Genomic DNA, 18,272 nt, shown 5'->3' on the forward strand with positions numbered 1-18,272 from the left:
ATAATGTTATTAGTTTTATGTATTTCTAATATAATAACTTTATATATTTTATTTATATATTATATAATTTTATATATTTTATTTATTTTATATATTTTATTATTTTATTTATGTATTTTATAATAATAATATTAATTATTAAAAATATGAATTTTATTCGCGTTACACTAGAAAATATATTCGAGAAGTTAATCATTTTTTAAGCTTATTTTAGAAATTATAATTTGCGACGAAATTCGGGACGAGATTTTATTTATAATCGTATATATCGCGTTTCAAAAAGAATTTTCAAAATCTGTACATGTGTTTCGTAAAATCAGGAATTTTTCCGAGAATAATGAGAAATTTGAAGAATTAAATGCAAAAATTTTTGTGGCGTTCGGACAATTAAAGATTCATACACATATTGCAAAGAACGCATAACATTTTGCAAAGTATAAAATTTTCAAAACGATTTCTCTAAAATAATTCCCTTAATTTCTTATCTTTTTCTAAAATCATTCTAATTAAATACGACTTTTCAAAATCCGTTTAAATCGACTTACAACTCATCCAATTACAATCATCTTACTAATCATCCAATAAATTTTAAAAATTGCTTCCCTGGAAAATACAGAAGGTCATATAATCGTGCAAAAAAATTGTCTCCTATATTTTATTTTTGCACAAAGGGTCGTTTTTTGCCGACTGCACTATGATTAGACATTCTGTGTAGCAAGTCAATTGCTTGATAATAATAAACGCATATAATCAGATGCACGTTGAAAAAAAATAGAGATAAAACGTAGTGTGCAAAAATTTAATTCGGTCTCGTTACTCGGTCGAATTACGTTTTACGAGGCGGTTATGAGAGGGGAAATTAATCACTTGGCGCGAACAAATTGCGAGGATCCTTGCGTAATCGAGAAACGTCTGCTGCAGATCTTTTGGGTCGATGGGGGGGTGGGACGCGAGGGGAGAGAGATATGCGTATATATATATATATATATATATATATATATATAATATTTAATTTATTATATATATTATATTATATAATATATATAATAAAGATATCAAAAAGATTCTTCGTGCGTTGATATCGCGAGAGGTGAAGTCGAGTTTTGCATGGAAGCGAATGAGTAGAGAGACTCTGACGATGATGATGTGTAAATAAAGCATAAACGTATACGTGTGAGTACATTTATCTGTATGCGAATAACGAAGGTCGTGTGACCGGTGGCATCGTTATAAAAGGTAGGACGGGGGCTACATACGCAACTCCAGAAAGGCGAAGCTTTGAAAAAGGCCTTTCCCCGTCGTGGGCAGAGACGCGTTCGTCCATCTAGAAGGGACTTCTCGTCGGTGAAAGACAAGAAAAGAGAGAAAGAGAGAGCGAAGAGAGGAGAGAGCTAAGAGCTCCTCTCTTCGAGCCGCGTTTAGGTCTTCGAAGCGAAGTTGTGTACTAAAATATTATAACAGTGTGACATGTTATATTATAATTATATTATAATATATAACATGTTATATATAACGTATTTTTGTTGTTGATTTAGACGAAAAGATGCGATATTATAATTATCTGCTTGATAGGTATTTATACAGAGTGTCCCGAAATTCACGACTAAAAATATTATAACAGGAAGTGTTGAATAAAAAAATTATTTGCGATTTTTTTTATTTTAATCAAGCTCATAGCTTTGAAAACAATATTTTATTACAATATTATTATATTGTTTCTTATCGCTCCAATTTACATTACTCGAAACTTACATTTTTGTGAGTTTTACACATGTTGCGACTAGAAACGTAATGCAATGATCAGAATGCACATCTACTGCTCGAGAAATAATGGATAATTGTCGATAAAAAATATATTAGGCAATTTAAAAAATATTTCATGCTGATAAATAAAATAGGAAAGAGATACACGAAAAAATATCCTGATAGGAGCCAACCTGTCATTCGAATTCAATGTGCGCTGAATGTCAAATCAACGAGGTATGTATATGTTTTTTTTTTTCTATTTTTTTATTAGTACTATTACTGTAGAAATTTATCGTCGTATTTATTGATTCCGATTCCCCTCGAGCTACAATAATTTATTAAGATTACGTAATTCAAACTCTTGAATCATATTTAAACATGTGAAACAAGCGAGGTATAGAAATACGAGATATGATTAAACATAAAGCTCTTTCGGAAGACGACTATCACAAGCCGACATTATTCATCGGTCGATCTTCTTGCCTGTTTAAGCTAACCATCATTTCCATATGGAAAGATATGATTAAACGCAAATATCGGACAGATAGAGAGTAGGGTTATCTGGTCCATCTTCAACTTTTAAGTTGAATTAATCTCGCTCAAGCCAAGAGCCAGATTCGTACGATCCAAATCCGAGTTTCGTTAAGAAGTAAATCATTAGACATAACAGGAGATGGCTAGTCAATAAAACTGTCATTATTTATTTCGATAGTTCCTGATGCATTGGTTCAACATATTAAATACATTAATAATTTACTCAACTTGATAATCTCGTTAGGAGAAGATCTCGGAAGCTGAGACAAATATCTGCAGAGGGAATGTCCGATCTAGGAAAATTTTTTCCCTAGAGAAAAAATATTCTCTCGAAAAGCAACGGCTCTTATCGATATCATTTCGTCACCGGGCCATCTTTTTTTTTTGTTTTTTCTCCCAATAGTGGCACTATCAGCCTTGAGCAATGTTTTACCGCGATACACGGCAGCAGCAGTTGTATCCGGCAGCGTTATCGGAGCTGACTGTAGTTAAAAAAAAAAAAAAAATTGTAAAAGACGACGCGCAAAAACGATTCCACGATTTATCTTCCTGCTCACGTATCAGCGAGTGATTTACGCAATCGGGGCGATTTACGCGTTAGCAACGTTCGAAACGGAAAAAAAGAGAGAGGGGAGAAAAAAAAGGATCGAGAGAACTGACGTTTGGAAAGCGACGTCGTGATGCCTGAAAATATTTCCCTCGTCCCGCATTTGAAGTAATCCATGCGAGGAATCGCGAGGTTTTGTTTTTAACGTCGGCCCGCGATGCGCAGCCGCGTTTGCGATTTTACATGATGTTGAAAGAGCGAAGGAGCATGAATTTTCAACCGAGTACACGGACGAATTCGCGAGAGCTATTGAAGAAAGTCGCTGCGCCCGAAACGCTGAATTACGTGAAAGAGAGAAGCATGAATGGCACGAATTTTAACGTTTTAAATGCAACCGTACCGGTTTCGTGCACCGCAAAAGAGCGATGGTTTGGAAAACACCGTTTGAAAAGCGCTCTCAGATAAACTCGAATAAGCCCGAATCGTGTTGCATCGAAAGTTTGCGTCATTATTATTCGTAGAAGTGAAAGAGAATTTTAAAAATGAATTTTTAAAACGTTATTATGTAATAAATATTTGGCTCTAATTAATATTATTAATTTAGGAAATATTTTTGGGAATTTGTTTCTATATTTTTTCTTCATTTTTTATCTTTATAAAAAAGATCTCTCTCCATAAACTGCGTTTTTAAAATAATAAACTTTTCATATATTAATCGTTGCTTCAGATATATTAAATTGTTGAATCGATATTTTATTCTAATTAATATTTAGAAAATATTTTTGATTTTTATTCCATCTTTTCATCTTCATAAACATGCTATGACAAACGATGTGTTTAAAATAATATACTTTTCAATATTCATCGTTGCTTCAGAAATATTGAATCGAATCGATATTTTACTCTTTTTAATATTTAGAAAAATTTGAAAATATTTTTGATTTTTATTCCATCTTTTCATCTTCATAAACATGCTATGACAAACGATGTGTTTAAAATAATAAACTTTTCAATATTCATCGTTGCTTCAGAAATATTGAATCGAATCGATATTTTACTCTTTTTAATATTTAGAAAAATTTGAAAATATTTTTGATTTTTATTCCATCTTTTCATCTTCATAAACATCCTATGACAAACGATGTGTTTAAAATAATAAACTTTTCAATATTAATCGTTGCTTCAGAAATATTGAATCAAATCGGTATTTTATTCTAATTAATATTTAGAAAAATTTGAAAATGTTTAATTATTTTCTACAATTTTTATCTTTACATTACATTTAAATTCTGCGGACAGATTATAATTTTTAAAATAATAAACTTTTCAATCGTTATTTTAAAGATATTGAATCTCCGAATCAACATTTTATTCTAATTAATATTTAAAAAATATTTGAGAATGTTTGATTCTATTCTTCACTTTTTTCTTTACTTTTAATCTTCGTAAAAATTCCGATCGAACAGGCCGTGCTCTTTAAAATAATAAACTTTTCAATATTAATCGTTGCTTCAGAGATATTGAATCGCCGAATCGACATTTCTCATTCCTCCGATATATCTTATTTTTTTTTGTCTCCCTTCCCCCTTTATTCGGACAACGAAAGCCCACCTCACAATGGTCCCGCATGCGGGATTGCATTCCATTCTTCGGATCCCCATTTTTCTCTCCTTCGCAAGTCGAAACGAAAAATCAATGAGGGGGGAAAAGGGGGAAGGGGGCGATAAAATCTCGTCTTCCCCACAACGAAATCGTTTTTTCTGCCGTCGCGCACAGTGTTACGAGATCGGAGCTCGATGCCTATCTGCCTCGCGCATTAGCATCGAGCGACCTTTCCCCGTCCGCTTCCACGTTGCTAAAAAGATCACGACGACGGCGATGGATCCGCGATCGTGAGCCGATTTCGTTCGCGAAAGACCCGACACGATCGATTATGGAATAAAATTGCGCTTTCGCTTTTGCTTTTCGTCGCGAAAAGGTCGGCGCGCTCTGGATTTTCATCTCTCTTCTCACTTCAACACGTTTCTGATTGACATCTATCAAATCAAAGTATCTATTATCTCCAAAACTAGATTATAATTATGAGAAAAAGGAAGAGAGAGAGATTTAAAATATCATACATGTATAATTAATTTGTCAAAATCTGTCAGGTCTGTCTAAAATTCTGTCAATATTTAATTAATAAATTACTAATTGGTTAATTATATAAAAATTCAGTCTTGGAATATTATCGCATTTATTATCTCCGAAACTAGATTGATCAAGATGCAAAATATATAATTAATTTGTCAAAATCTGTCAGGTCTGATTAAAATTATGTCAATATTTAATTAGTAAATTAATAATTAATTATAAAAATTCAGTCTTAGGATATTGTAAATTTCAGTATGATGCGAATACACACATTAACTGTTATATTATCTGTTATCTCTAAAACTAGTAGATTGATCACGATGCAAAATATCATACATGCATAATTAATTTGTCAAAATCTGTCAGGTCTGAATTTTTTACATTTAATTGATATACAAAAATGCAGTCTTGGGATATTATAAATTTCAATAAGATGCAAATGCACACTTGTCAGATTAATTCAATCCGCGAGCGCGTATATGTGTGTCGCTTATTATTCAGTTTCCCCGCTCGAATTCTCGTGATATCAAGCTCGACGGTTCTTCGACAAGGTTTCGAATCCTCGATCGAAGTCTCTTTTCGTCGTCGTGTTGCTTGTCACCGGGAGAGCCGGGTGAATACATATCTCTATGCGAAGTTTCACAAATTACAGTCACATATCCAGTGGTCGGAGCTCTTTACAATTAGTGAAAGGAGAATCCCGGGGAAAATACACGTATTTCGAAATATTTCGACTACAAAATGTGTATATACGGGCGTTCATTTCGCCTCTCTCGAGCTTCCGCCCGCCATTCGCCTTTCATATCGACTTTTACCAGTCGTAAAACCGTATCGCTCGAAACGTTCGTCGGTCGGCCATTTTGCCGGCATCACAATCGACAAAAAGACGGCCTTTATACTCGGCGTTTGTTGCGCTTCGAGCATCATCTTTGAACGACGCCACAACCAGTACTATATATCAAGACTGAGCAATTTGAAATTTTTACAAAAGAATTATCTTTACTTTCTACCAATTTTAAAGCTCTCTTTGTTGTATACTAAAAAAATTCAGATTTTTAAATTATCATGAAATTAGATATTAATCTGTTTCATTCTTTAAAAGATTAAAATAGAAGGAAATTAAAAAATTCTTATCATAAATCAAATAAAATAAATAATTTAGATAAATAATAAAATAAATAATATATGTATATAAATAAATAAATAATATAAATAAACAATAAAATAAGTAATATAAATAAATAATAAAATAAATAATATAAAAAATAAATAATTATAAATATTCTCGATACCGAAGAGAGTATGATCGAATTCGAGAGGTCGAAGCTGACGGAAGGGGGGACGCTTACGGTAAGCTCGTAATAATGTTCATCCACCTCCATCGAGGCGAAAGATCGCGCTTCCATAAGGAGCGATATCTCCGACGAATCGTGCTTATTGCGCCTGATGATTGTCTTGACTCATCGTTAGCGAATGTCAGCGAGTGACGTTAAGAGCTTGTTGATGCCTCGTCGAGGAGAATGTCGACTTGTCGTATGACTTTAGAGAGATACTTGTCCGATACTATCAAAACATTGATACTTTGTATCTCAATATATTATTTATTTTTCATTCTTTCTTTTTTCCACTACATTATTTTTCACGTCATAAAATATATATAATGTTAAATGTATAAAAATATTCCTTTAAAGAACATATTAGATTCTATCTCTTTTTGTATATTTATTATTATAACAGATATTAAATCTCCCTCAGTGATTTTTGCGTCAAATTCGTATTAATTCTTTCCTTGAGAAGTAATAATAACATCAAAAATCATCAAAAAATAAAAATTAATTAATTATAATTAATTTTTAAATAATTATATTAATTTAAAAATAAATAAAATAAAATAAAATAATTTAAAAATAAATAAATAAAATAAAAGAAATATTATATGATATTAAAAATATGAATCATTTAAATTAAATATTACACTGCGAGATATCTTCGTGAATGGTGGCGATATACAACTTATTCAGGAAATCAAGCATGAAACCGTCATTTCGTAGTGACCCAAAAACGACAAATCACTAATCAGCTGCGTGATAGCTTCTTGTGTAAACTCGTTATCACTCCGGCAATGATTAGGCCGAAACTCCTGGAAAGCTTCTGTATCGATTCTCGACAATTTTATCACCGTTGTACAAACAAAGATAGAAGTCGTTTATTTTTTCTCACAATTTTTTTCCTTTAATTAAGGAAATTTGCACCGATTTAGTTCATGTTAGATCTATCCTTGATCGCGAGGGACCCAATAAAGTATACCGCTGACATAATTCATTGCTCGCGGCGTATTATTATGTCGTGGGAAAAAAATTGTTTATCAATTGCACTTTGAATGGCGAGAAAAAATTTCAGCGAGAAAAAGAGAATACGCGAATATAAATCATGAAATGAGAGATTATGTAAAACTCTCGCGGCCGCCATCTAATTCCCGATGCGTAAAAGTCGCGTTACGTAATATTCCTTTTTCTCTTTCCTCTGGATGCGTATAATGTATATTCTATTCCCCTATATATTACAACTTTGGATCTTCTTTAGCATCGAATCTATCGCGATTGCTATTAAGTGTTGGAATTAGCTGTGACTCTGCTCGAGATAATACACGTTACTCGATAATGAATGAACGATAACATATGTATGGTCTCGATATATCTTATCAAATATTCAAATAATTTTTTTCCTCGACAGAGGGAGGGAGAGAGAGAGAGAGAGAGAGAGAAACGCACTTTCCGATTCTTAAACGCAAAAAAATTTCGATAAATTAAGAGATCTTGAATTAATTCGGAGCAGAATCTTAAGTTACTATTTAATTTATAAAACGTTTAATATCGAAAATTGCAAAGAAATTATTTCATCAATTTTCTCTTTTAATAAAGAATAACAAGGTTTATATTCTCGGGAGAAAACCTGGAATTTTCAGAGATTTTTGTTTTACTCTGAAAAAAAATCAGAGAATCCTCATGAAATCTTATTGGGATTCAGAGAATTTTTTGAAAATTGTTTCTTTGATAATTTTTTTTTATATTCTAAGTGACTAACAATTTTATATTCTAAGTGACTAACTATTAGAGCTGCTACTGAAGCCCTCACCAGTATCAGCATATATTATTCAATACACAAATATTTATTTTAAAAAATATATTTGCTAAAAAATATGAAATTTTGTAGATTTAAAATATAAAATTAAAATGTTTTAATATAAATTAAAATGTTTCATTTATATTAGAGCATAAAGTTCACAATAAATAAATTTATGTAAAAATTGTACTTATTCAAAAATACTTCAATTTCACTTGGAATTTTGAACAAAAATACTCTAAAAATCACGGAATTTTCGGGGAATTTATTTACAAGATTCGAGTATACACTCTGTATAACATTTTTTTACATAGACTACACTATACTCAACGCTAGACTGGCGTCTTTTATAACGAGATCGAGCGTTCCTCGTCACGAGGCTGCATTTCCCCTTCGTCCCTCGACAATCCATCGCGACCAGACTTGAAAGAGCCGTTGCCGAAGAGCCTATGTCTCTCGGGGAGACCGGAGGACGTCTCGTCCTTTTCGTCCGGTCCGGGGAGACCATAAGGTCCGATCCCGCCGCCGGTTCTCTCCAGACAAAGCGGACAAAGGCTCAGTTTTGGGCGCGCCTTCACGACGACGGTCTCGAGAGGAGCCCAGCCAAGTCGTATATGAGGACTGCGCGAAATGATATACGTGCATAGCGAGCCTGTGTATGCGTGCGTGCCTCTGCCTCTGTCCATGAAATACTTTCACTGGTTTCACGGCCAGCAGACACGTTTACACGATGCTAATAATACACCTCACGGTGCCGTGGTACCATTTACTTCGCTGCCTCGCGGTCGTGCGGATCGAACAAGAAAGATACCGGGAGAAAGAGAGAGAGAGAAGAATATGAGAAAGAGCAAGGGAGCCTGAGAGCCGAGCTAGTCCTTCGTCCTGTCTACCTTGCAACGTATTGTCGACGATCGGTCGACGAACTCGGCGAAACGTCATCGATCGCAACCTTGACGTTTCGACAGATGGAATATTCGCTTGTGTATGTAACATTCCTCTCGCGCTCTCTCGCGATCAAGGACGAATCTGATGCGATTGCTTGGTACACGTCGCGAGCTCTGCAACGTCACTTGGCCAAGAACAAGGAAGGAATTTCCTAGGAGGTGCCGATTCTTCGTCGTCGATTGGTCTACGTGATGTTAGGTTCAGCTGGCGAGTGTCTTTTCGAGAAGAAATCCAAGATTTGATTGTCCTTGACCTTTATATTCGAGAGGACATCCGCATCGAATTCCACTGAATTTCCAATTGAAATGTCAATGCACTCTCTCTCTCTCTCTCCCTCTCTCTTGCGTTTCTCCGACTGCGGAGTAACTGGCGCATGCAACGAGGAAGAGGAGGGTGTCTACTATTGTTGTCTCACCGGCAGGATGCATCGACGACACGTTTCTGCCGCGCATCCGCCGGAAAGAGCCCCTCTTGGTCTTCGATGAAAATTTAATTGTCGGGAAATTTAATGAATCGAACATATATGAGAAATTTTCATATTTATGTCTTCTCGAGCATGTATTCCACGCCTTAAGACACTTGCAATCATGTGTTAACTTGGAGCAAAAATATTTTTTTATACATATATCGTAATAGATCATTATATTACAAACAATCATATATATAATTAATAAAATAATTTTTTTAATCTTATTTTTCATAGTTATTATTATTAAAATTAGCAATAATAATCTCCTACGCATACTTTTGCCAATCATTTAAAAATTCTATTATACAGGGTGTTTCATTTTAATCCGACCAGTCGAATATCTCGAAAACCAAGCCCGGGAGAGAAAAATATTTCAGACAAAAGTTGTTTGGTTTCGAGGGGGCCATAAGATGGTGACAATGATTTGACCTTGAACAGTCATTTGAAGGTCACATAAAGGTCACCTTAAATTTCTTAAATGGAATACCCTATATATTTTTGCACATTCTTAGCTGACATCGAGAGCTTTCCAAAACACTATAATTAAGTACCTTTTCGTTAAGTACTTTTTGAGTTATGAGGCTTGAAATAATTTCTTAATTCTACATAAACCGTAAAATATCTAGTAAAATATTCATTTTTCGATTATCTTACTTTAATACTTTTACGTACAAAATAATGAGAGGAATCAATTGGTGTAAAGAAAACACATAGTTGTTTTGAAGAAAAAATATGTAATTTGCAATTAACAATTCCATATTTTTTCTTAAAAACAACTATGTGTTTTTTTTACACCAATTGATTCCTCTCATTATTTTGTACATAAAAGTATTAAGGTAAGATAATCGAAAAATGAATATTTTACAAGATATTTTACGATTTATGTAAAATTAAGAAATTATTTCAAGCCTCATAACTCAAAAAGTACTTAACGAAAAGGTACTTAATTATAGTGTTTTGGAAAGCTCTCGAGATAAGCTACAAGAGTGTGCAAAAATATATAGGGTGTTCCATTTAAAAAAATTGAAGTGACCTTCACGTGACCTTCAAATGACTCTTCAAGGTCAAACCAATGATACCATCTTATGGCCCCCTCGAAACCAAACAACTTTTGTCTGAAATATTTTTCTCTCCCGGGCTTGGTTTTCGAGATATTCGACTGGTCGTATTAAAATGAAACACCCTGTATATTAAAAAATTATTAAATTTTTTATATATGAATAATATATATATATATTGATGTGATAAAATACGAATAAAAATTAAAATAATCATTTTTATAGTAAAGTTAATCACAATTATAATGTACTTACGATTAATGTTCGTTTTACTGTTTATTCGTTAAATTTAAAGGGCTTAAAAGTTTAGGTAAAATAGTATTCCATAAGTTAAATTTTTTAATAAATTAAATGAATATTTAAATTTAATAATTTTATTATTTACTTAATTATTTTACTTATTATTTATTAATTGGGCCAATTCTGTATGAAATATTGCTATGATATAACGATGTGAAAATTATTTAGCATAATTTATTACTGTATATATTTGCTATTGTGCACAGCAATTCCGTATACGATTTAATTTGATAATATAATTATATGATAATTAAAACCTTTTTTTCTCTCTCAGTAATTTCGATACAGAAAGAGTCGCGATATAGATACGATTAAAAACTCGGCACGTTCGATTGCCCGATATTACCAAGTTCGCAACTCAACTTGGGGATTTGAACTTTCGTGTACGATTGAAGCGATGAGAGAATTTGCAACGGACGTGGATAGGAACAAGGCGTCGTTTAAAGTTCGCGAGCTCGAGAAACGGGCTTTTCGCAACACGTTGCAACGTCGAAAGTCGATTAAAGGATGCGCCTTGCGAAGGAGCGTCCTCGTCGTTTCTCTCCCGCAATTTCGAAATCCGCGCGATGCAACCCGAGAGAATCGCTGTTGTTCCTCGAGATTCCGCGGCAGCGACGTGAGCTTCGACCGAATAAAGGGCCCCTTTGTTCTGCCGTTTGTGACGCAAATGATTTTCAGGTGGATCTGTTCGAGCCTTCTGTTAATCCGGGTTTTTCCCTCATCGCGAGAGAAATCTAATTTAAATATATGATCTAACTTAATAGCGATTTATGGCTCTACTTCTTGCTCTAATTTAATTGTTCCTGCCATTTAGCAGGAAATTACTATTAAAAATGGAATATTCTTAACAATTATTGTACATCCCTATTTTTGGAAAGTATTTTTAGTGAAAATCGAACCGGAAAAAATAAATATAGAATTTTCATTGCAAATAGATTTTAAAATTTATTAATATCATTTACATTAATTTATTATAATTATATTAAATCATTAAAATTATTATATGTTAATTATTTAAAATTATTATATTAATTAATTAAAATTATTAACAAGAAATTTCTGTAGATACATCGTGTGTGTGATACAGAATATAATAATACAACAGTAAGACAAAAAAAGAAAAGAAAAAAAAGAAGAAAGAAGAAAAAAAATACAACAGTAAAAAATCAAGAAAATAAGAAATTATCATATATCAATTTAACATCATTTACAAAATTAATTGCTATTGAAATATTCGAATTCTGAATATATCGGTTGCGAAATAAATTTTTAAAAAATAACAGCGGTTTTTGGATTATTTTCTTTCGAGAAATATTACTGCTGAATTTAATGCTGATTCTCGTTTCAGAAAAATGGATTTATTATGTAATGATATTAACTTGCAATACCAAAAGTTAAAATAATTAATTATTTTTTTAAATTTTGATATTTAAACGAAATTAATCCTGAATTCCTTAATTGCTTTCTAGATGTATGTACCTTATCGAATTTAATTCTCGCAAAATAAGCTTTCGATTACTTCTTAAATTTATTTCATCAAAGATAAATAAGTTAACACTCACCAATGTGATGCACAATGACGAAGTTGTTGAAAACACACAGCATTGATCTGTAAATACATATATATTCAAATTACATAAGAAGATTACACGTAGAAAGTCATTAACATGTCAAATAATTGTTGCGCACAATTAAAAATTTTTATCTTTTTAAATATATATTTAATTTAAAAAAATTACGAAATTCTGGAGAAATTTATATGAAATATAAAAATGCATAAAATATGATTAAAACGAATTTAATTCTATTACATAAGTAACCTAAAAAAATTTTTAATCTGTCAAACATGATGTTGAGGAATTTTATATGTAAAATTGAATTGTATATGCACATATTTTTTAAGTATATTTAAAAATAAGAAAAATAGAACTTTTTATATGCATATTACACAACGATATATAAGTAAATTATTATCAAGAAGATAAACGAGCAATTAACAAATTATTTTACAAATGACAAATAATAAATTAAAATTAAAAACTGATGCATTACTTGCTCCATAATTACTCCGACGTTGTTTAACCCTTCCCTGATCTTCTCCTTTTTCTCTCGTTTATTCTTTATTGTTTCTTCATGACACTCACACGGTACTGGCTCGCGAAAGCACGATTAATTACGCGCAACCTAACCTGACCTAACCACGATAAAAATACGACGATTGTTTGGCACTTTACACGTCACTCTCGACATTAGCTCGCGCACGATGCCGATTTAATTTTCTAATACGAAAAAAAATTCACAATTGTAAGAATGTAAAAATCATGAAGCTACGATCTGGAAAATCGCGTGGCCGAAATTACGCCGAGCTGAGGAAATTAATACGCGCGCGCGTCGAAATGTATTTAAATATGTATATTTCAATTTTTAAATCGCCGATATTTTTTACCTCTTCCAACACAATGGACACACCGTGAGAGAGATAATACGACACGCGTGTATATAAACATAAACAATAGCGGGCCATACGTCACGTAGTTCGGCGCTTGTTTTCGTGACGTATAGCGCGCTGTCACTTCTACACATGTAGTTACCTTGTCATTCTCGCGACGGGGCTCGAGAAGGTCGAACAACGCGAGAGAATCACGCCTATTCAATTCTACAGGTATTATCGCGACAAGTATTAAGAGACACTTTACGTCGGGATCGTTCGCATTTAAAATGCACGCGTACCAATATTAACATTATTTGTCGGCAACGTTCAGTGCTCGATATCGCGTAATGTTTGCTGAATGTATCATAGCGTCGTAAATAATCAAACCGTGATTCTTTCGCATTTTTCTCCTTAGACGTGATGTAAGATAAAATACGCGATTAATATACGAGATTAGTACACGTGCTGTGTATAAAGTGCCGGGCAATTATCATATGATCTGGTAGGATCGACGCGTGATTGATATGAACTATGTTTTCACGAGTGAATATTGTAAGAGTGTCATGATAAAGTAACAAGGGACAAAAAAGAAGAAGATGAAAGGCACATCGAACAACGGTAGAGCAAACAGGAAGTGAGCAGTTTGTAATTTTGTTAATTTATTATTCGTAAAAAGATTAGTCGTTCGTTTGTCTCTTGATAGCTAAGTTTTACTTTTTATTTTATTGTATAATATAATAATGCATAAAGTACTTTAGATTTTGAGAAATATTTAATAAAATAAGAAATATTTAATAAAATTATTAATAATATATATGTAATAATTAATTACATTTTATTAAATATTTCTCACATGTTCATATTTAAAAAAAAAAGATGATATAAAAGAAATGTATTTTTTGAGAAAATTTGAAGCTGTTTCTTTTCTTTCGCTAAAAAATGAATTTAATCAGAGAAAATTTTTTATCGCTATTTATGACATATATACAAGAAAATTATTTAAATAAAAATTTTTTTTCAAATCTAAACAATTATAATTTTTTTATAACAGGATGTATATATATAATTTAATTCTTTACTAACTTTTCGAAAAATATAGTCTTGAACTGTATTAATTTTTATGTAATGTCAATTTTGATTTTACACCTTGATTATGTATAGAACAAAAGCGTATTGTAATAATAAGAGAAATTGGTAGCAAATCGAGTTCGCAATGTTTAGCACTCAACATAAATAATATGTAAGCTCGCGCTGTTAAAGGCAGAAATAGAGGAATGTCCGCCTAGTGTTATTGTGCAAAATAAAGGTACTCCAGGGATATCATCTGTAAAACCTCGGTCGTCGAGAATTGGCAAAACGCCCGCTCGAAAAACAAAGAAAGACCCACGTTCAAACTGGCTGAGATGACTCGTAAATTGCGTTTTTCTCACCAATAATATAAAAGTGATTTAATCCGCAAAAAGAGAGAGAGCAGAATTAAAACCGTTTTATCGTAAAATTTATTGCAAAAAAATTTCTTTTAATTAATTTATAGAAAAGAAAAAAAATTTCCCTCTCTCTCTCTCTCTCTCTCTCAATTTTGTAAATTGGCCACGTTGAATCCGACACGGCAGATTTCAAATAAATAACACTGGATTGCCAATAATAATATTGGGCGGCCATCTATCTTTGACAGCGACAGTTTTGCCCATCATTTACAAGTTATGCAATAAGAATTGCTGTTACAAAATGCTGCTTACAAAATTGAACATCAGGTCCCGAAAATTCACTTCTAACTTTTACTTTAAAATTATTCACAGAAAAATAAAATTAAAAAAAGGGCAGATAAAATTCTTAAAAAAATTTAATCTGAATAATTAAATACCAAATCTTCGACAAATTCAAACAAATTAACTCTAAATTTAATTAAATTAATTATTTGAAAAATCCCCAAGCGTTTAATATTTTCACTATCTAATTATTATTAGTAGAACATCACTTTTTATGAACAGGCCCCGAAAATTCCCTTCTAACTTTTACTTTAAAATTATTCACAGAAAAATAAAATTAAAAACAGGGCAGATAAAATTCTTAAGAAAACCTAACCTGAATAATTAAATGCTAAATCTTCGAAAAATTCAAACAAATTAACTCTAAATTTAATTAAATTAATTATTGGAAAAAACTCCAAGCGTTTAATATTTTCACTATCTATCTATTTATTAGTAGATTGAATTATCGCATTACGAGAGACGGATTTTATGTCGATTTTTGCGCAAAATTTCTTTTCCTCGCGGTTTTAATGGCCAGTTATCTCGCCTCGTCTCCGCCTCGGTTCACAAATTTCTCAAAATATATCCGCTCCGCCCCCGCCTCTACTCGCGAGCGAGCGCATTCGTGATTTCACGCCGATGGACATGCTAACGAGCTTTAAGGTATTCACCGACACGTGCTCGGCAATTTGCTCATTAAATTAGGTAACAACGAATACACCCACCGCGCACACTTGTACGCGTGCTGAGTTTCTTTCTCTTCGCGTTTCCTTTCTCTCTTTCTCTTTCTCTCTCTCTCCCATCTTCTCTCTCCCACTAGGTATAGTGATGTGCCAAGGATGTGTGTACAAGCCAAGGCGCACGGTGGGGTCGAGTGTACCAGACAAGGTCACGGCTACCAAGTGCTAGTTTCTCTCTCTCCTCCATTCGTATTCCTTCGTTCTTTCTCCTTCCCCTTTTTCCTCCATCTCTCTCTTTCTCTCTCTATCCGTCTGTCTGTCTCTGTCTCTGTCTCTGTCTCTGTCTCTGTCTCTGTCTCTGTCTCTGTCGTGGCAGCCATCTTGGGGAATGTGTAGCGTCGAACGCATCTGGAATAACAATAAATTATCATCTCCCTGTACCTCTCACCTTCCACCTCACCTCACCCCCTCTTCTCGCGTTCTCCGTCCTGCGCAATCTACATGCCCGACCCAATATATGGCATTATATTGCGATTCCATTTCTTCCTTCTTCGTCTTCCCTCGTCCCTTCTCCGCGCCCTCCTCCTTATCACGCTCGTCCGACCATCTCTTCGTCAATCACGAGCCGCGCGATGCGACTGATAATTTCAATCCGATCGAGAATTCTCTCAAGAGTTATTCGAAGTAACTGAGAACGAACGCCACTTCTCTCATCTGGCTCTTTTGTCAATTTGAAAAGGAATCGCGATTCTATAAAATTCTGAAAAAAATCTAAATAATTAACAAATCTTCAAAAAATTTAAAAAATAAATTATAATTCTAAATTAATTAATTTATTAATTAATTAATTAAAAACATTTTCAAGTCTAAAAAAATTGCAATATGCTTATCTATGATATATAATCATCAATCATATTTTTTTTAATCGCAAAAATCAATAATCGTGTCTACTGATTTAGAGTTAGTTTTCCTCTTCCCTTTTTTTAATTTTTTTTTATTTTTACAATATAATCTTTGTGATGTATGAAAATCACATGTCTTAGATTAAAATTAATAACTTAATTATCTGTATATATTTTCTATAGACGTTATTTAAGAATAATTGTAAGCAAGCATAGTACAAATAAGATTATTAAAAAATTATTTAAAAAAAAAAAGATTATGCTACAACATCGCTGATTCCGAGGGGTAAACCGCTGATCAAAATTATGTACACTAATGCCTACTAATGCCCAATTCCTGGGCATTACTGCTAAATTTTTAAAATTTAATAATTTAAATTTTAATAATTTTAAAATTATTATTTGGAAGAAAAGACTTAATAATACTTTAATAACGTCCATAATACGCATTAATACTTCAATAAAACCTAATAATGCCCAAGTAATGCCCAAGCAATGCCCAGTAATGCCTCAAATCTGTACACCGCAATGCCCTCAGCGGTTTACCCCTCGGCTGATTCTTTATCCTCGCATGATTGGCCTATAACTCGTGCTTATAATCCACCATAAAGGGCATACATAAGTGCAATCTCACTCTTAGGACATGACACGAAGATAAAAGATGGTATCCTCCTTGAAATCTGACTTGTGAGTTTATTTCGTGGTGCTCTCGAGCAGAATGAATGCATTTCCGTCGTTCTTTATCAGCGTCTTAAAGGGCGAGGAAAGATACGCATCGTGATATCTCGCGACGAAAAATAAATTTTCAAAGAGGGGCATTCTCCCCCAAGAGAAGAGACATTCTGGGAGGAGAGATAAAGTCCTCGCGGCAAACTTCGGAGCTGGTGGCAAGGATCTTTTGTCCTACCCCATTGTGTTATCGAGCATCTCGAGAAGCGCGAGCCTTCCTCGGTTACCTGAATTTCAAATCGCGTCTCGCTCTCTTTCTCGATCACGCTATTCATGCTTGATAGCGAGGCGAATTAATTAATTGAGGATAAAATATTTGAGACTCAACGAGAATTTAAATAATATTGAGCTTGTTGAAAAAGAGTTTCTTTTTACGAATTAATAAAAAAATAAATCGAGCAATGTAGGATATATTTTTATTCACCTGATGATATTTTTATTTGTCAAATAAATAAATTTACACTTTTTTAATGATTGATATAATTAAAAAAAAATTCACGAAGAAAAATAATTTACCGATCGTTGATGAGTGATTTTTTTTATTCTCTCTCATCGTCAAAATACTATTTTATTCAATTTTATTTTTCGAAGAATGAAGGAGGGAGAGGGAGAAAAAGTCGTACTTTTCTTGCACATCCTGATCTATTCCTTTGGAGTATCTTAGAAGTGCTCGCTTTACCGGCAAAGGACGACGACGACGAGGAACCTTAATCCGGGAGGGCAGAGACGGAAAACAATGGTGATTGTCTCGAAACGTTTACAGCCTAATTATGTGAACACGGGACCCGAGCTCGGAGTGGAGTAACAATGCTATAACTCGTAACAATGTACGATTGTTCATTGTCTGCCCGTGCCTTTCCTCGCGTGCACGCGCAGGTTCGTAACCCTAAGCGCGTAGGACCCTTAGTCCTGCTCCAAGAAATT

The 18,272-nt window shown here is 33.2% G+C and overlaps 1 protein-coding gene and 1 long non-coding RNA gene across 10 annotated transcripts in view; one reads left to right on the top strand and one right to left on the bottom strand.

Annotated features, from left to right (window-relative positions):
- Positions 1-13,149, bottom strand: part of LOC145976653 (uncharacterized) — a 115,980-nt gene extending 102,831 nt beyond the window's left edge. Inside the window, exons 1-2 of the long non-coding RNA XR_014440286.1 lie at positions 12,908-13,149; positions 12,418-12,464 (exon numbers count right to left, since the gene is read on the bottom strand). This is a non-coding gene — a long non-coding RNA (uncharacterized LOC145976653). The remainder of the gene's footprint in view (positions 1-12,417; positions 12,465-12,907) is intronic.
- The window catches only part of LOC145976615 (protein gustavus-like), a 169,397-nt gene that overhangs the window by 116,472 nt on the left and 34,653 nt on the right, over positions 1-18,272 (top strand). Inside the window, exon 1 of one of the 9 annotated variants that reach the window (XM_083107871.1) lies at positions 13,359-13,920. The exons of the other annotated variants lie outside the window; for them this stretch is intronic. Within the exon in view, the coding sequence (XP_082963997.1) occupies positions 13,883-13,920 (38 nt within the window). The 5' untranslated portion in view covers positions 13,359-13,882. Of the gene's footprint in view, positions 1-13,358; positions 13,921-18,272 lie in introns of those variants that run through there. 9 annotated transcript variants of the gene reach the window in all.

Source organism: Camponotus vicinus, unplaced genomic scaffold, assembly GCF_025532165.1.
Source record: "Camponotus vicinus isolate PSW18456_S1 unplaced genomic scaffold, iyCamVici1.0 SCAF_1, whole genome shotgun sequence".
In the NCBI taxonomy this organism is placed as follows: Eukaryota; Metazoa; Arthropoda; class Insecta; order Hymenoptera; family Formicidae; genus Camponotus; species Camponotus vicinus.